The sequence below is a fragment of the Desmodus rotundus genome, chromosome 5, assembly GCF_022682495.2.
Source record: "Desmodus rotundus isolate HL8 chromosome 5, HLdesRot8A.1, whole genome shotgun sequence".
NCBI lineage: Eukaryota > Metazoa > Chordata > Mammalia > Chiroptera > Phyllostomidae > Desmodus > Desmodus rotundus.
The window spans coordinates 142,375,759-142,394,294 of record NC_071391.1 but is presented as its reverse complement, the minus strand read 5'-3'; the positions used below and the strand labels follow the sequence as shown (position 1 = coordinate 142,394,294).

The 18,536-nt window shown below is 37.5% G+C and overlaps 1 protein-coding gene across 5 annotated transcripts in view; it reads right to left on the bottom strand.

The window, feature by feature from the left end:
- Positions 1-18,536, bottom strand: part of APLF (aprataxin and PNKP like factor) — a 117,203-nt gene that overhangs the window by 31,197 nt on the left and 67,470 nt on the right. For 4 of the 5 annotated variants that reach the window (XM_053924159.2, XM_053924157.2, XM_053924158.2 and 1 more), the window contains one exon: positions 6,857-6,903. In XM_053924159.2, coding sequence (XP_053780134.1) covers positions 6,857-6,903 — 47 coding nt within the window. Of the gene's footprint in view, positions 1-3,462; positions 4,877-6,856; positions 6,904-18,536 lie in introns of those variants that run through there. The other variant, XM_053924156.2, reaches the window with a different exon arrangement.

Below are 18,536 nucleotides of genomic sequence, written 5' to 3'. Positions count from 1 at the left end.
ATACCCAGGCTACCCTAAGTTCTGAGATGGTAGAATGTATTTTTGTGCCAGTTATTCACTGCCCCTCCTGGTGATATGATTATAGTTCTCCACCCCCCAATGACACGAGACTTGGCTGAAAAAAAGTGAGTGGAAGTGGTGTGTGCCCTTCCAAGGAGAAGCTTTCAGAGCATTTCTGGGGGTTCTGCTATTGTTATTTCCCCTCTACTGTGAGAACAGTGTGTCCCAGACAGCAGCTGATCCTTCAGCTTGAACTCCAAGCTGGGCCAAGGCCACAGCCAACACGCAGCTGGAACATGAAGAAGAAATACACCTCATTTTTGTGTAAGGCACTGAAATTGGGGGATTATCATGCAAACCTAGCACAACCTGATCGACACACAAGGACTGTGATCAAGTGAGAAGATACAAGTTTACATACTTTGGAAAGTTTAGTTTATAAATCTATTCTGCTCTACAGTTCACTCGAAAAGTAAGATTACTATGGAGATGGCCATTAAATTTACAGATTTCTAATTATTATTTTTATAATAGTAGCATTCTTCTACTTCCAAATTAATTTCTTCCCTCGCCCCTCTGTTTTATATTCTTTCCACAGTGAGCAACAGAGTTGGTTTACAATAAGGCAGTGAGAGACACTGGGGTGATGAGGAGCATTTAAGAAACAAGTAGGGCAATTCTACCTGGAAATCTGCTGAATGGCAAAGGACGATCCCTGTGATGAGTGTGTGCATGTAACCAATGGCAGCTCAAACAAGAGTTTTCTTTCATTTAATTTCATAGCATATTTACAAAAAATATACATAAAGCTGAAACAACTTCAGGTTGTTCTTCCATTTTATTGGTTGTTTCTTCTCAGTCTCCTTTGTTTGGATCTTCCTTATCTTCCCAAACTCTAAATCTTGGAGGACCCACGTTTCAGGCTAGGTGAGTCCATCCAGGTTTATATGCTAAATGTCCATATTTAACATTTTTAAAAAAGATTTTATTTATTTATACCTAGAGAGAGGGGAAGGGAGGGAGAAATAGAGGGAGGGAAACATTGATCGGTGCACCCTGACCAGAGACTGAACTTGCAACACAGGCATGTGCACTGACCAGGAATTGAACTGGCGACCCTTCGCTTTGCAGAACAACACCCAACCAACTGAGCCACACTGGGCAGGGCTCACAAATTTAATCTTAGGCCCTGACTAATGCCTGAATTCCAGACTCTCATTTATCTGACTAACTATGTATTACTGCTTCTTGGATGACTAACAGCCATCTGAAACCTGACATTTCCAGAACACAGCTCTTGCTCTTGAGTTGCTTCACCCAAATGTAGTCATTGTCTTACCAGCCTTAGTATATGACTTTTCCAACTTTCCAGTTGTTTAGGCAAGAAACCTTAAGGTCATCCTTGAAGATCCCCCACTGGAAACCCAACATTCACTATGTCAAGAGATCCTGTTGGCTCTACCACCAAAATAATCCACTACTCAGCATATCCACTCCAACACCTTAGTCCCAATGCTACGATCATCTTCCTGGCCTATTCCAATATCCTCCTAACTGGTTTCCCTGCTTCCACTCCTGTCTGTTCTTTACAAAGAAGCCCCCAAAAGCCCTTCCACTAGCTTTCTGTCTCACTCTGAATAAAATCTAAAAGTCCTTACTTGTAGAACTGGGCCTCCAAACCCTGCAGAACTGGCCTACTGATAGCTTTTCTGATCTCATCTGTTATCCTTACTCTCTTTGTTCATTTCTACCCTCCCTTTGCTGCTCCTTGAATAGGTCAAGCATGGTCGCCTCCAGGGCTTTCAGAGTCACCATTACTGCTGCCTGGCACACCCTTCCCTCAGAGGATCACAAGGCTTCCTGTCCTTCACCTCGAATATTTGTAATTTTCTTGATGCCAGTTATTGTTGTTCTTATGTGGTTGTGCATCCCCCTCACCCAACAAAGTCTTTTTTTATGTGTCTCTTTTGACTTTTTTAAAGTATGCTTTATTGATTAAGCTATTACAGTTGTCCCAATTTTTCCCCTTTTGCCACCCTCCACCTGGTATTCCCATTCCCACCAGCAATTCCCCCCTTTGTTCATGCCTATGGGTCATGCCTGTAAGTTCTTTGGCTTCATCATTTCCTATACCGTTCTTAACATCCCCCTATTTTTACCTACCAGATTATGCTTCTTGATCCCTGCACCATTTCTCCCTTTTTTCCCTTTCCGGATCCCAGCTGATAACCCTCCAAATGATCTCCATATTTATGATTCTGTTCCTGTTCTAGTTGTTTGCTTAGTTTGTTTTTTTAGGTTTAGCTGTTTAGAGTTGTGAGTTTGTTGTCATTTTAATATTCATAGTTTTGATCATCTTCTTTTTCTTAAAAAAGACCCTTTAACATCTCATATAATCAGGGCCTGGTGATGATGAAGTCCTTTAGCTTTACCTTGTCTAGGAAGCACTTTATCCGCCCTTCAATTAGCTTTGCTAGATAGAGTAATCTAGGTTGTAGGTCCTTGCTTTTCACTCATATAGCATGATTTACGAGAAAGAAAATAAACTCAAGGTGAACAAGTCACCTTGATTTAGAAAAAACAAGCTCACTTCTGATTGCCCAGACACACTCTATAGTTATATTTCAAATAAGCTAATGGTAATACAAGAAGATGTTACATACAGGCTATTTTAATGGCATCGCACTATTTACTTCTGTGGAAATCTATTGGAAGTTAAAGAAACACGAATGTGTAAATGTAAACATCAAATGTAAATGATGATTTGATAGATATAAACAATTTTTTAAAGAAGCAAATGTTACTCTTCTGATTAATATGACCTTGTGTGATGCTTGCACTTCATATGCGGTGTGCGAGTTGACAGCTGCCCCATCGCAGATTTATTGCTTAACACTGATAATTCCTCAGGTTTTATCTTCCTTTCTTTTCCAATAAATTTTAAGACTAACTAGGGCCGTAATTTTCAACCTGTGTACCACAAAAAATTTTAAAACATGCAATGACTATTTAGTCAGGGGCACTGACCTCTTTTCCCTTAGATTGTCAAATTAAAAAATGACAACAGCCAACACAACAACAGCCGTCCAGTGTGAATGAGTCAAAATTATACCTATTTTTTGTGAGATCAGCAAAAATATACTTTTTGGTGTGCCACAGAATTTCAGTAATTAGTTTACGTGTGCAATGAGAATAAAAAAGTTTAAAAATCGCTGAACTAGGGTACTAATTTTCATTACATAAAAAATATTTAGGCCAGTATCTCTAAAGATAAAAATTTACTACATACTACAAGAATAAGCAGTTTTTTAAATGCCTCATTTAACAAGTAAAGATTCATCTTTCTAATGTACCAAGCTGCTAGCTGGATACTCACATTTTAGTTCTGAAAAAGCAGTTTGTATAATTCTGATCTACTGTATTATACATGAAGTTTATTTCTTTTTTTTTTAGTACTATTGCTCCAGCCTATTTCATGTTCTAAAGCCTCTTAGTTTTCTCCACACTAAGTAGCAGTTTATACAATTATATTTAAGTTCCACTAACATTTCTTAAGAACTTTCTTTTTAGATCTTTTGGGTTTTACTTATGAAGAAAAAACATATATATAAGGACATGTGTACAAACAATTGCAGAAGTAGAGAAGTTTTATAATTACTATTAGTATAACATTCCAAATTTTCAACCATGAATGGTACTGATCGCCTAGAATAATAATGCATATTACATAATAATGAGAGCCAGAAAGAATGTCTCCAATAATCAGGTTATAAAATGCTAGAGATAATTTCTTTTAAATGCTGTTGATGGGCAAGGTAACTAAAAACAATATATATAAGATAAAAATTCCCTGGCACTGATTACTCTTGGGCTCAATATCTTGTGCCAAAACCACAGCACTTAGTAAAAGTAGGGAAAGCAAGTGAAATGTTAAACCAATTAGGTATACAAGAAGTTTAAAGGATGAGGGCAGTCACACCTACAAGAACAGAACACGCTACATAAATTGTGACATATGTGGGAGGACCTTACAGACGGAAATGTTTCAGGAGTGCTACAAATCGGAAATTAAATATTAAGAGTTTAATGTAGTTATTCTATACCATGAAACGCTATAGTCCTTGGTATATGGTATTATATTGTTATGTTGTCTCATTACGTGATTATGACACTCCACTCCAATGTTTGAATTTTAGAAAACCTACCCAGTCCTTCCTTCTGCTCTCGATTACATGTGAATGTCATCCCCAGTCTCCCGACAATTTGTACTATAATCCCGAGTCATCCCCATTCCCTCAGTTGGCAAATCTTATTGATTCTTGCTTAAAATCTCACTTTTATCGAATCCCACCTTTGCACTCTCGTGGTGGCCTAGTTCTGGCCCTTTGTTCAATGACCTAACTAATCTGCAGGCTTCTGCACACTAACTCAGGCTGTTCATCATCACCAGCTTCACTTGGGTAGAATGCTAGCTCACCATTACTTGCCGATGACTCCCCAACTGTGTTCTAGCCTTTGAGAGCTTCCATTGTGCGATCTGGCCTCAATACATCCTTCTAGTGTTACCCACGGTGACTAGAGAGACTCCATGTCAGTTACACCGATCCACCTGCTAACTCCAAACACAATGTACCATTTTATACGTAATGTCCTTGATTGATCTATTTCTTCACTTCGTCTACTAAATGTCTACTAAACCCACCTACCACAAGCGATGACACAAAGATGATTGAATTCCTACCACCTTAAAGACCAACTTAACTTAAAATCCCCACCTCCAGTGTACCCTGATAACCCCGGCACCAAAGGCTCCTTCTCTTGGCTCCCGGGTTTGACCTGGCAGAGGTGTCCAAACCTTTGGTGTCTCTGGGCCACACTGGAAGAAGAAATATTGTTTTGGGCCACACATAAATACATGAACACTAACGAAAAAAAAATCTCATAATGTTTTAAGTAAATTTACAATTTTGTGTTGAGCCGCATTCATAGCCGTCCCAGGCCGCATATGGCCTATGGGCCACGGGTTGGACACCCCTATTAGAGCACCGCACCACAAACAGGGAGAGCCAGAGCCCGTTTCCCCGTCTCCCTGTAACTCCGCTCCCTTATCAGACATATCATGTGTGTGTGAGTAAATGAACCAGTGCATAAATAAGATTAAGATCTTGGGTAATGTTAGACTTTAAGGATTTTGGAAATAAGAAAATAACTATGTTAGAAATCTGTGTCAGATATTGCTAATTAAAAAATATAAGACCTTAAGATTTAAATCAATATTTGAAATACTCCAGATACCTTAATTTATAGGTTTTAGAGTAGGAAGAGATGATCTAGTTATACTGACACATAATAACCCTTGAAAGTACATTAAAAAACAAGACTAAACTGCTGTGTAACAGTATCTACACTTTTTTAAAAACTGTCCTTCCAATGAAATAAAATGATTTTCTTAAAAAATTAATTCTTCTAAAAATATGTTCTTCATACAGAAACTACCTCAAAGAGACTTTTCAAAGAAAATTCAGGTATTTTTAACTATGCCGTATGATACATATTGATGGTGTTTAGGAGAGTGGTTCCTATTTCTGTGAAGATTCCTGGATGTGTCAAATGTTCTTTTCATGGAACACTGCTAAACTTCACCAATAAATATATTTTAATCAGTACTATTATATTGGTGCTGGAAAGGAAGTTAACGACCATCAATGCTACATCATTAAATACGGCATCAGTCAAAAAGCCTAACATTTAACATATAGACTCCACACACACTAGCTCAGATAACGTGAGTACACTGGTGTCTGGATTACTGAAGTCCGAAAGTGTGTTTCAGTCAGAAATATCCAGTGGAATTTCCAGCGGTGAACTGAATTATTTTATCACTTAGCTGCAAGCTGGTTGTGTTTGTACACATACAAATGCTTGTGGGCAGAGCCTGGATAGTATGCATTTTATTCTCTCACTCTGTGGGCAGAAATACCGAGCGCTAAATTGGTCTCTGCCAATGATGCAAAGAAGCCAGAATTTGTTAAAGAGAAAGAAATAACAGGGGTCAGAAGCAGGAGAAACAGAAGGTAAAACAGACTGATGTAAATAGGACTGAAGAACATTTGATGTTGCTTGTCTAGTGACTATTCCCCCTCCTCCTCCTTCCCCCAAAACTTCAGTTTCCATTGGGGATCCCTGTGGCTCTTCAAGGAGGTGACTCTACCCTGGTCCCAGGGCTGATATAGGCTCATCAGTGGCCATAGTGAATGGCTCAAAAGAATGCAATCTAAGCCAGTAAAAAACACTGAATTTTATGATTTTTTCCTAGGTATAGTTAGAGTCAGAGTTGTTCATTCTCTCTCTCTCTCTCCTTAGATGTAGAAGTGGGTACTTATCCATGCAGCTGAATGAGGGTGGGGAGAGAAGCCAGTCTTAGGGTAATAATGACCCCTCTAAAAACAGAACGATGGAAGGAAATTGGGTCATTGGTGACATTACTGAAAATATTAATGAGCCAAAGCATAAATTATGTCTAAATGCAGCCCTATTTTTGGACCTTGCAATTACAGTAGTCAGTAAGTTCTCTTTACCATTTAGACCAATTTGAAATTTTGTTTTCAGGTACTTACAAAGAAAATAATCCTAACAGATGCAAAAACAAATACATATTGTTATACAATGATTGTAGAAAACATTTGCTATGTTAAAATTATATTTTTAATCTAAGAAAAATCATTAAAATGAGCAATACAACAAATTCACAGAAGAAATTAAAAAAAAAATCCTAACAACTAGAAACTGTAATTAGGTTTAATAGGAGATTCATTTGAAGGTTTCATTTTCAATTTCCTGAAGTAAAATTACTCACCTGGAAGTGTACTGTGTTTGTATTCTATCTTGTGCTGAGGATTCTTCCTGAAAAAAAAGAAGAAAGAAAAGAAACCAAAAATAAGATCTAGTTTTCTAGTCGGTAAAAATTAATGACTATTTTAATTTAACTAGAATAATCACTAAATTACATAGGAAATTAAACCCCAATAAGCTTCTTGTTGAAAAGCATTTGCTTTTTCTTGGTTGCTAACTATGGTCACCACGCTGTACGAAGCCTCGCTTTTTAATTTCAACATGTACCGATGCCGGGCATATTTCTAGATGAAAAGACAGTGGTACGGCAAAGTTCCTTCCTCATGACTCACACTCTACAGAAAGGCTGTACGAGACACACAAAATCTGTCATATCCCCAGAGAAAAATATATTTTATTTCTAAGATGTTAATGTCATATGTTACATATATAAAAATACAATGTAAGTAGTATGCAAAAGCACAAAATATCAAATACGTGTGTTTGTTGTATAACACCTAAAAGGATACTTTTAAGGCTCGCCTTGAATCCAAAGGTAAAAGCATTTAAGTCATGCTTCTTCAAAGAACACCAATCAATTTTTATGAAAAAAACAGGAAAGTTGGTTTGTGTTGAGAAATTAATGTAACATATTCCAAAGTTAAACAGAAACTACTGTTTGATATCTACTTATGATCATACAAACTTATGACTCCTTCTATTATTTTATTAGTTAAACAAATGTTTGGGCACATTATACGTGTATACACAGGACACTCTCCAGAAAATGCAAAACTGCTCAAGCAGCAAAAATCCAAAGCAGTAACTGGTTGATCAGCATCCACCTGATAGGCACCGACCTCTGGGAGACCTGAGAAAGGAGAGCTGGGGTGTACTGGCAAAAGACACGTGCTGAGGTGTGCAGTTTGTCGTGAGGATGCGTGAGGAATGCACAGTAAGTCCTTATTCATGGCAGGTGGTGAGCAGTTAATGTTAGCCACTCATTCACTCATCATTGGGTCAAGAAAGAAATAGTCACAGGGCACTTATTACACGCCAGGCCCTGTGTCAGGGGTCAGTGACAATTCTTGTTGCTAATATCTCTTTATTGGTAACTTGTACAATATGAGCATTAAACACAGTACAAGAGAGCCACCCCCCAGTTAATTAGGGTTATAACTCAATAGTTTTGAAAAGTGGAAAAAAGATTCTACCAAAGATCGTGTGTTTGGCGTAATTAACCCAAATTTCACTTTTTGATGGAAAAGAAACTTCGAAGTTGAGAGAAACAAACTGGACAGCTCAACTGTGAGGAGGAGAGCTGCAATGCTCAAAGCTGTAGGGTGATTTGTGGGACACTCTTTCCTTACGGAACGCGCTGGTGCAGGTCAGTGGTCTGTTTAACCTGGTCTTTATTAAAGTACCATTAATGCTGGACATCAGGGAGGAGGGACAGCAAAATGAGAGGCAGGAACACCAAGAGTATTCTTTATCAGTTACTTAGGAAAAGGCTGCTGGTCATTTGAGATTATTTTTGGTAACTTTTTAAAACCTGTAACCTTCTATTTTCAGGCAAATTCAAACCTACCGGAAAGTGGTTAGAGAGTACACTGAAATCCCATATGCCCTCTCTAAGATTCTTCAAGTGTTAACAGTCTACACAGAATCCTCATTATCATCTGTTTATAGCCATCTGAGATTTAAAGGCTTTTTCTCCTTTTTTAATACATGTTTGCTTCAGGTTCCAAGCCGTCCTACCTTTTCCTGCTTTGCCCTTAACATAGCCGCGTTATTGAAAAGTTAAGTAAGACCAGGGTCTTAACCGGTTGCTATGGGAATCTCCTTCAAAAGCTGCTTTAGAATCCCTCAAGTAACTAAATGTCAAGCTTTGAAAACAAGCACTGAAACAGAACCAGGGGAGCCAGCAGAGACCAGTACAGCTTCTATACCAAATAGCAGTTAAAAGACTGCTGACAGCAGTGGTCGGGCTTGAGAGGCTGAAAGGGAGAGTAACTTAAAGAAGGCAAAGTGCAGACGCAGTACAGAAAACGGGTGGTGACGGAGGGGGTAATGGTTCAACCTCCAAGCTGCAGGTGGCAGTTCCCATTCTCTACCGCCGGTGGCGCATCTCCAGCGGCTCTCACGCGCCCCACTGACACAGCCTAACCTCACACACTGCCGAGGGAAAGCCAAGCCGTCTCAGAATAAATGGATAGGGAAAGCGTTTTAAGTTTGTCTATACCTTAAAGAACAAACAGGAAAATGTCTTATGAAATTTTGTACTCAGAAGAAGAAAAGATTCTCAGCTCCATATTTTAGCTGCATATTTTCATCTGTATTAGAGGGGGAAAGTTATTTCTTTGAGGCTCTGCTAATGGTTTCCATCCTTCCCTAGGAGAACTTGCTATTTTCATAAAAAGAGGCATAAGACTGCGATGTAGAACTGAAAGAACCTAACTGAATTGATAGTTTTCCACATTTAACTTAAAGACCAATCTTCCAATTTAAAACAAAAGTATTGGTTAATATCAGTAAAGATTTTGCTAGTTATGTCATTGAAGATGAAGAAAAAATATCCTCTGTGACAGATTCAGAAGTTTGCTGTTTGCTGTTATATTTTCAAATATATTTTATTTTTTGTTGATGATAAATATAACAGAATAAATGGACTTAAATAGAAAATGAGCCAAAAAGTAAAAGATAATATATCACATGCAAAAGCACACACTTAAAAAATTTAGACATGTTTTGTTTACATAGCAATTTAAATGTGAAAAACTATTCTGACTCTGGCCAGGTGGCTTGGTGAGTTGGAGTGTCATCCCATACACCAAACGGTTGCAGGTTCAATCCCCAGTTAGGTCATGTATGGGAGGCAATGGATCGATGTTTCTCTCTCACATCAATGTGTCTGTCTGTCTGTCTCTCTCCCTCTTCCCCTTTCCCGAAAAAATCAATAAAGTATATCCTCAGGTGAAGAGTAAAGAAAAAGAAAGAAAAAATATTCTGAGTGTTAAGTTCTTATATTATCCTCTCCTTCAAGGCCCCTTTTAATCTCATCCCCAACTTTTATTTGCACCCCAATCCCTCATTTCTACTCTCAAGGACTAGTTTTGCTTCTTTCCCATTGATGGGCACTTGCTCACAGCCTTTCCGCCAAGAATATTACTCTTATCTACACAGCTCCCTCAGGAAAGCAAGCCTGATAATCACTGGCAATCTCCAAAACGTGCTGTCTTCATCTACCACTTGGTGCCTACCGCGTAATTTCTTATACTGTCAGCTAATTTTCAACACAAATGTGTGTGTGTATTATCTCTGTCATCTGTCAAGTGAGCTGCTACAGGGAATGGGGTTTTCTTACACTTTTTCCCTTATATCTTCTATAGTAAGTACACAAGTGTCTTTCACAAGATGGCATTCAACTATTTTTTTTCATAAATTTATCCACCATAATCTAATCACCATTTTCCTTCAAAAAAGTTTTTAAAATTAAGCTTTTACATTAGTTTCTAAAATGATGAAATATTTTACATTTTTCTATTTAATAGGAAAAAAAGACACTTGTTTTTGCTACCTATGATTTCTTAGGAAAATGACTGTTGAAAAGAACTGGCAAGGATCATTTGTAATACAAACTAAAGTGTAAAATTCTCCTTGGGTGGAGTACAGAGAACAGTTTCACTAATTTCTAGACCGATAGTGAGCTTTCTTCAGTTAATGTTAATACTTGTATTTTTTTAGTAAACGGCAATCCATAGATTCTGATGTTTTTGGAAGTCTATTCTTCGAAAGAGTTGTTCTACTGGAAATAGGCAGCAAATGCCTATTGTCATTAGGTTGAAAAGAATGTCAATGTGGTGCAATTGCTTTGCCCTCACACCTATAAAGACAATAATCAAAGTCTCCACTGAACCTTTTTACACAAACCTACGACTAAAATAAGTTACAATTTCCTGCCATCAACAATTCATATGACTTTGCCAGGAAACAATGAAAATCTCACAGTCCTATTAAGCAGACTCCACTGCAGTCAGGTTCCTGAAATACTGACTGCTCAGCATCATAAGACACTTAGCTCTAGTCAATCAATCACTCGGGTCAACAAGGAACACAGAGTCCTTCACAAACTCTTAAGAGATAGACACCACTGTGTCTTACACCAGTTCTCATCTGGCTTGTTCAACTTAAGCATTATGTTGTGGAAGGGGCTCTGGCTTCGGGATCAGAAGACCTCAGTCCACATTCAAACTATAGCGTTTACAGGTTACGTGATTCAGGGGAAGTCCTATGAACCAAGTCTCCCCGTTCCAGATCTGTAAAGCAGGGATAATAGTGCCTACTTCATACGAGGTTGTTCCAAGGGTTAAATGAAGTAATGTGTATAAACACTTGTAGGCTATTCAGCATTTTACAAGTGTCAGCTATTTTTATAGAAATAGAAATCAATTTTACTTTAAGATAGCCAACAATGTCTGAAAACTGTGCCAGTAAAAGTAAATAATTGCCAATTAATACTAAACGGCTGAGTTTTGCCTTCAATAATATATACAATTAGTATGGTTGAATATTTCCCCAATCATACTTCACAAATTTATAGAATATTTTCTAACATTTGCCTATGCATATTCCATTAAAAAAGCAGTTATTTAATAACAAGGCAGAATGTCTTTTTCATATAATCCTGGGTTAAAGCTAAGTGGCAATTCTGTATGATCCTTTGGGGGCATATGAGCATTTGAAATAACTTCCAAGGACATTGCCAAATTCTACCCAGAACTTTTTCCTAATAATGAATGGAAATACTTACTCAGAGTCCATTCATAAAAGATTTATATCAATGTTTTTCACAAATGGCATTTTCTATAACTCGGCAGGCCTCAAAATCCTTTCTGTGGTTTTTTTGCATTGTTGTTAATTATTAACAGTAATCTTTGGGTTCTAAACATAGAGTTACATACCCATAACCATACCAGGTTTTTGTGAGCTGTTAGATTTAAAAATATACATTTTCCAAAATATTTCTGATTTTAATGATATAGGCATGTGAATAACAATACATGTCTGAAGGAAGAACACTTCAGGAAAAGGAAATAAAAAATGTCTTCAAATTTGCTAAGGCCAAGGTACAAACAAGCTACGACAGCTGGAAAAACACAGAAAGAGTCGCACAGCTCACGGGGAATGAATGAGAAGGAAAACCGGGCATCAAAGCAGAGAACTTGTGAGACATGGTAGAGTCTTGTGGAAAGCTGTAGGAATGTTCTGAATAAGAAAACAACATTATACAACTTGTTTTTAGAGAGTTACTCTGGTTGCTGTGTGAAAAACAAGCTACAGAAGGGCACGAGAAGAAAAAGGGTTATATTCCAGGAAGGAGCTGATGGTGGTATGACTAAGATGAGAGAGATAGAGGATGTAAGAAGTGGTCAGGGTTTTAAAGGTCGAAATGACAAGAACTGCCGATGGATTGAATGAGTTACGGGGAGGGGGGGGCAAGAGAAGAATCAACAGTGCTTCTTGGCGGGGGGCCTAAGCACTCTGCGTGAGGTGAAGTCATTGACAAAGGTGGAGACACTTGAGAATGAGTTGTTTTTCTGATAGAAATCGAGAGTTCTGTTTCAGGGGTGAACCACTCATTTTATAGCCAAGTGGGGACATTCAAACATATGAGTCTGGAGCCATTAAGTTTAATTAGCTCACCTAAGGAATAAGAACAGAATAGAGAGGGAAAAAAATCAGCGAACTGAGTCCTCTAACTGAAATAATTACAGGAAGGGAAAAGGAAGAGAAGACAGCAAAGAAAGCTAAGGAGGGATAGCTGGGAACATAACTGATCTGACTTTATGAATATGAATAAATTGCTTTCTGATCTAAATTTCTCCATGATTAAGTACAGACCCCTGAGCATAAATGATCCAACCTCTGTTTTCCATGTTTTCATGAGGAACTGAAGTTCAGGAAGATCAAAGTTATGCTACAGAATTGGCATAACCATAACTAGAATTCAAGTCGGCTGATTTAAAACCCATTATCTTTCCATCTTAAAGGGCTACCTAAAGATTAAGTAGGCAACAGTAATGAGAACAGAATAATTTTTATTTTTGTTTACTTTCAAAGATTAGGTAACTTAATACCAAAATTTTAAATGAACCCGAAGTACTGGTTTACATTGGCTTCTAAAACAGTGGCTAACACATCAGGTGCTCAATACTTGCTCAATGAATAAGTGATCATACCATATTTTTGTTTTCATTCCCAAATAATTTATCTTGCATTTAAAAAATTCTATACACTCTAAAACCTAAAGCAAAAACATGAATCCTTGTTATCAAATAGCTAAGTCTCAAAATTTAGGAGGAAAAAAAGAATGAACAAATATGGTCTTTATTAAACAATGAAAGAGTAAACCAGCATAACACAATAGAAAGTAGTCAATTTGTTAATTGAAAATCATTCCAATTTACTACCTATGCTACAAGAAATCTGAAAATTCTTATATATTTGCGATTAATAATATAACAAAGAAGAATAAATTTATTATTAAAACAAATGTATATTCAGACTTTTGGTCAAGATGGAGGTGTAGGAAAACATGCTTCGCCTCTTTGCACAACTACAGGAAAAATTACAACTAGATTGCAAAACAAATATCATGCAGAACTATCAGAAAATCAAGCTGTATGGAAGTTCAACAATCAAGGATTTAAAGAAGCTACATTCAAGTGGGAATTCTGGTGAAGATGGAGGAGTAGGTAGACACACTTTGCCTCCTTGCGTAACCACAGGAAGAACTACAACCAGATTTCAAAAACAAATAACACCCAGAACCATCAGGAAATTGAGCTGAATGGAAGTCCAATGACCAAGGATTTAAAGAAGCCACATTCATTCAGAAGGTAACAGGGGCAGAGACGTGGAGACAGGTGGAGAGGCAGTGTGGTGTGGACATGCAGCAGTGGCAGTTGTGACACGGATGGTCCCACATTCACGTGTGGTGGATAAAATTGGGAGGGATACCTAGGGAGCAAGGGATCCCAACCCCAGGCCAGACTACACTGACCAGGGTTCCAATGCCAAGAAGATAAATCCCCATAACTTCTGGCTGTAAAAACCTGTGGGTGTTGGGGTGGTGGAAGAAACTGCTGGATTTTCAGGAGATTCCTCTTAAAGGGCCTGCATGGACTTAGGACTTACACAGACCCATCCCTCCTGGGATTCAGCACAAAGGCAACAGCTGGAAGGGCACAAGCAGCACACAGGGAGAAAGCGAAGTGACTAGAAAAGAAGCAAGTGCTGGGATATGGCTTACTCCTGGGCCAACCTCAAGAAGCCAGCCAGGGGCTCTGTTCCCTCTCTGAGCCCTTCCTCCACACAGAGCCACAAAGCAGTGAAACAGGTTGCCCCACCCTGGCAATTACCTAAGGCTCTGCCCCACACAATTTACAGGCCTGCTTTTCTACAACAAGCCAAGCTACTAAGACAGGGAATCAAAGCAGCTCTACCTAATACAGAGAAACAAACACAGGAAGACTGCCAAATTGAGGAGATGAGGAGACAAAGAAATATGACCCAAATGAAAGAACAGAAAAAAACCTAAGAAAAAGAACTAAACAAAACAGACATAGCCAACCTATCAGATGCAGAGTTCAAAATACTTTCTTCTAAGACCATATTCTTACACATGATCAAAGAACTGTAAACACGGCAAATATTGATAGGTTACTTTCTCCATATGCAGATCTTATAAAAATGCATTAAGATACTATCAACTTTGATTATACTTATTACAAATAAAATGATTCATAGACTCACATGACTAATTCTGGGAATCTCAACTACTAGGCAACTAACTAGAGTGTCCGTAACAGAACCTATTTATTTTGCCTCAAATAATATAATAGCATGGATTTACACTAAATACATATTCCTGTTTTTTATTAAGTGGCTTCTGAAAATTAGTGTCTTGTAGTTTGAGGTGTACAAATGCATATATTATCTGTTAAGATTATATTACAATAACTTGGAACACTTTTTTAAAATAACAGAAAATCATTTTATATCATAGCTATAAACCTGAATCAGAAATAACAAAATATAACAAATTTACTTATATTAAATATGCATTTTTAAGCAATATATTGGCTGCGGCAAAGCACTGTTCTTTCACGCTATAGCGATCACGCTATAGCAGATCCATTACAATGAGAGCACTTACAGTTGATGACTGATATGCTTCCTTACTTCACCCCTTTTAGAAGGTATTATGATTTTTTTTAAAGTAGGGCGTTGCCTTCTGAGAAACATGAAGGCACCAATATTTTCATTTGTATACCTAAGGTATACAAATGCCTACCTAAGGTATTGTAAATCCAAGGGAATGTATATGAGTTTGATTTGACGTTTTTACACTAAACTGGTTGAAAATGGGTTCCATTCATTTTAGTCTATATGTAGTCTAAGTTTAGTGCTTAATATAACGAGTAAAAACAGGAGTCATAATACATTGCATAAAACCTATTACCCACGAGAGGAAGTGAATGAGTCAGAGGCAGGCACAGTGTAAGTAGGTTATACTGGACATTAAGTATCTATCTAATGTTCTAATTCAGACAAGTACCTTAGGCTAATCAAATGCATTAAACTGAGCTAGTCTTCTGACAGAATGCAGTGTACAGCACAAAAAGAATAAATTAGTTAATTGGGAAGATACTTAAAATGACAACATCAACTGGCTCGTTAAAATTATGATTTTTTTCAAGTTGATATTTTGTTAGATTTTAAAAATATGTCAGAGAAAATGGAATAATGTCTGTAGTCTACAAATTAAATGTAATAATTTAATATCCTTTCTAAATATCAACCTCTTATACTACATGGGCTATGGAAACCTTTATTTTTTACTATAGTATATATTTAATATGTGATCCATTTCTGTTTTTCTGTTTTACTCATAGAATGGAATCAAATAAACCCATATGTGTACAGCTGTGCTTTTGTATTTGCTGTATTGGGATAAAACTTTGACCACAGATGACAAGACTTGGAAAGACAATAAAATATCATATAGATGGAGGCAGCTGACATGGTATAGGACTAAGATTACTTAATGTATTATACAACACCTGAGGCCACCTAGACACATCAGAAAGAGAAACTGACTTGCACATATTCAAGGGGTTAGAAGGCAAGACTGGGAAGCAAAGGAAATTAAAAATCAACCTCGTGTTTCAATTGAGAGAATTATTGTTTTTACTTGAGAAGAATTCTTACCCTATTTTGCAAAAGCAAATTTTTGAAGATAATATGCAAAGATGTTTTAATTCACAAATTTCATCTCTCTTCCAAATGTGTCCATCATAATGGAAAACAGGCTTACCACAACTCTACTTCTGGAATATACAGGGTGGGGCAAAAGTAGGTTTACAGTTGTGAGTATAAAAAATAGTTTATTGTTATATTATTTATTAATTCTTATGTTATTTTCCATATGAACATCTACAAACTCACTTCTGCCCCACCCTGCATATACTTTACATTTTCCTGAATATAATAACTTCTGGCTGGTTTTTATGTGTTATTTTATAATCTGTGAGATTTCAATATTTTCCCTCAGTGGCTATAGGAAAAACATGCACGAATTTACATCAAAACTTTCTTTTAAGAAAACTAAATTAGAACATTTTATCATTCTGACACAGTAGGCTCATATTCTAGCACTACTGAAATAAATATCTAGGCCCAGGATGGTGCTACTCCTGTCTGGGGTGCCACATCAGCAACCAAAAAATAACTTTCATGTCCCTGTAAATGCTGTGCTTGCCTAGAAACACAGTCTATCTAGTCAGCCAATCCCTAAACACCAAGCCAGCTCTGGGCTGTATACTTATTTCCTTGTTCCTTCTCATTCCAAATGAGGTTGACGATGTGGACCCAGCCAAGTGGATATCTTCTATTTTTCTCTTTCCTGTTTTTTTTTCTATATCTTTTTTTAAAAAAGACTGTATTAATTTGTTTTTAGATAGAGGGGAAAAGAGAGAGAGAAACATCAATGTGTGGTTGCTTCTCACACCAGAGACCCTTTAGTTCGCAGGTTGGTGCTCAATCGACTAAGGCACATCAGCCAGGGCTATTTCTTATCTTGTGAAAGGTCTCCTGCCTCATTTTGCAGGTTCTCTGAATGAGGACTGTGCCTCAGGAAGTATTGAGTAAAGTTTACATCACCTAAATTGTATTCTTCAATCATTTTTTAATAGCACTAAACAATACTTTGGTACAACTATACATATTCTTACAAATCGCCTTGGCTGGTATGGCTCAGTGGATTGAGTGCTGGCCTGTGAACCAAAGGGTCGCTGGTTCAATTCCCAGTCAGGGCACATGCCTGGGTTGCGGGCCAGGTCCCCAGGAGGGGACATGTGAGAGGCAACCACACATTGATGTTCCTCTCCTTCTCTTTCTCCCTCCCTTCCCCCTCTAAAAATAAATAAATAAAATCTTTAAAAAATATTCTTATAAATAAAGGTTGTTAAAGAGTAAATTGATCATAATATTAGTTTTTAGCAATGATACAAAAAGTCTAGTAGATCATGCTTTTTATTGCATGATCTTATTGTTATTGTTTTTTGCCCAATAATGATAATGCAAAAGAAAGGGCATACAACTACGTATCATGCTTCTACAACTAGGGCTTCTATTATCTGAAAAATTCACAAGCTCTCCAATCAAAGCACCTTGTCCTGAGTGTTTGAAACTGCCAAATATTTTGCCATTTGTCTACAAAGACAAACACTGTCATACTTTAGGAAGCCGTGACTAACAGTGCTGGAGTCAGGCTGTACCACAGAGAAATGCTGGACTGGAGGAGGAGGAGACTTGGTTTTGACCTCACTGGCTTTGGAGTCCCAGGAAACTCATTTAGCCTTTCTTAGTTTCCCTTCCCTTATTTGTAAAGCAGCAGTCAATGTTAGCGATCGTATCTAACATTCTCCAAGAGTCTCTCTGAACTGTAATCAAACTTAACAGGAAAAAAAATCTTCAGATTCTATCTTTAAGAAGAACCACGACACTAAGCATTTTAACGGATGAAAAAATACACTATATGTATATGCAAATATATTTATAGATATGAAAGTTTCTATTACTACATGTGAATCACTGGCCTCGCAGTAATTTCTCTTGACTGCTCCCACTGACGGACCTCCTTCAAAGAGATTAATGAGATGAAGGTGGCAATTTTTGACAACATTTTTCTTAGCAAGGCATTGTATTTCATTTTTATTCTTCTCAAGAATAGGCATATTTAGATTTTGCTTCTGGGAAAAATGTAGGACATCATGGCAAACCAATACTCTTGTTTCAACAACTAGAAAAAAAGCTGATAAGCTACAAAAATAATTTTTGTGAGAGAATTGTGGGAGCATGAAAAGTTTTAGATTATCTAAAACTCCATGGAGGGCCCTGCGCAGCATGGCTCTGTGGGTTGAGTGCTGGCCTGCTAACTGAAAGGTCTCCGGTTCGGTTCCTGGTTAGGGCATCCGCCTGGATTGGGGGCCAGATCCCCAGCTGGGGGCATGTGAAGGCTAGCTGATCAATGTTTCTCTCACACATCAAAAATTTTCTCCCTCTCTTTCTCCCTCCCATACCCCCTCTCTCTAAAAATAAATAAATAAAATCTTTAAAAATATATATTAAAAAAAATAAAA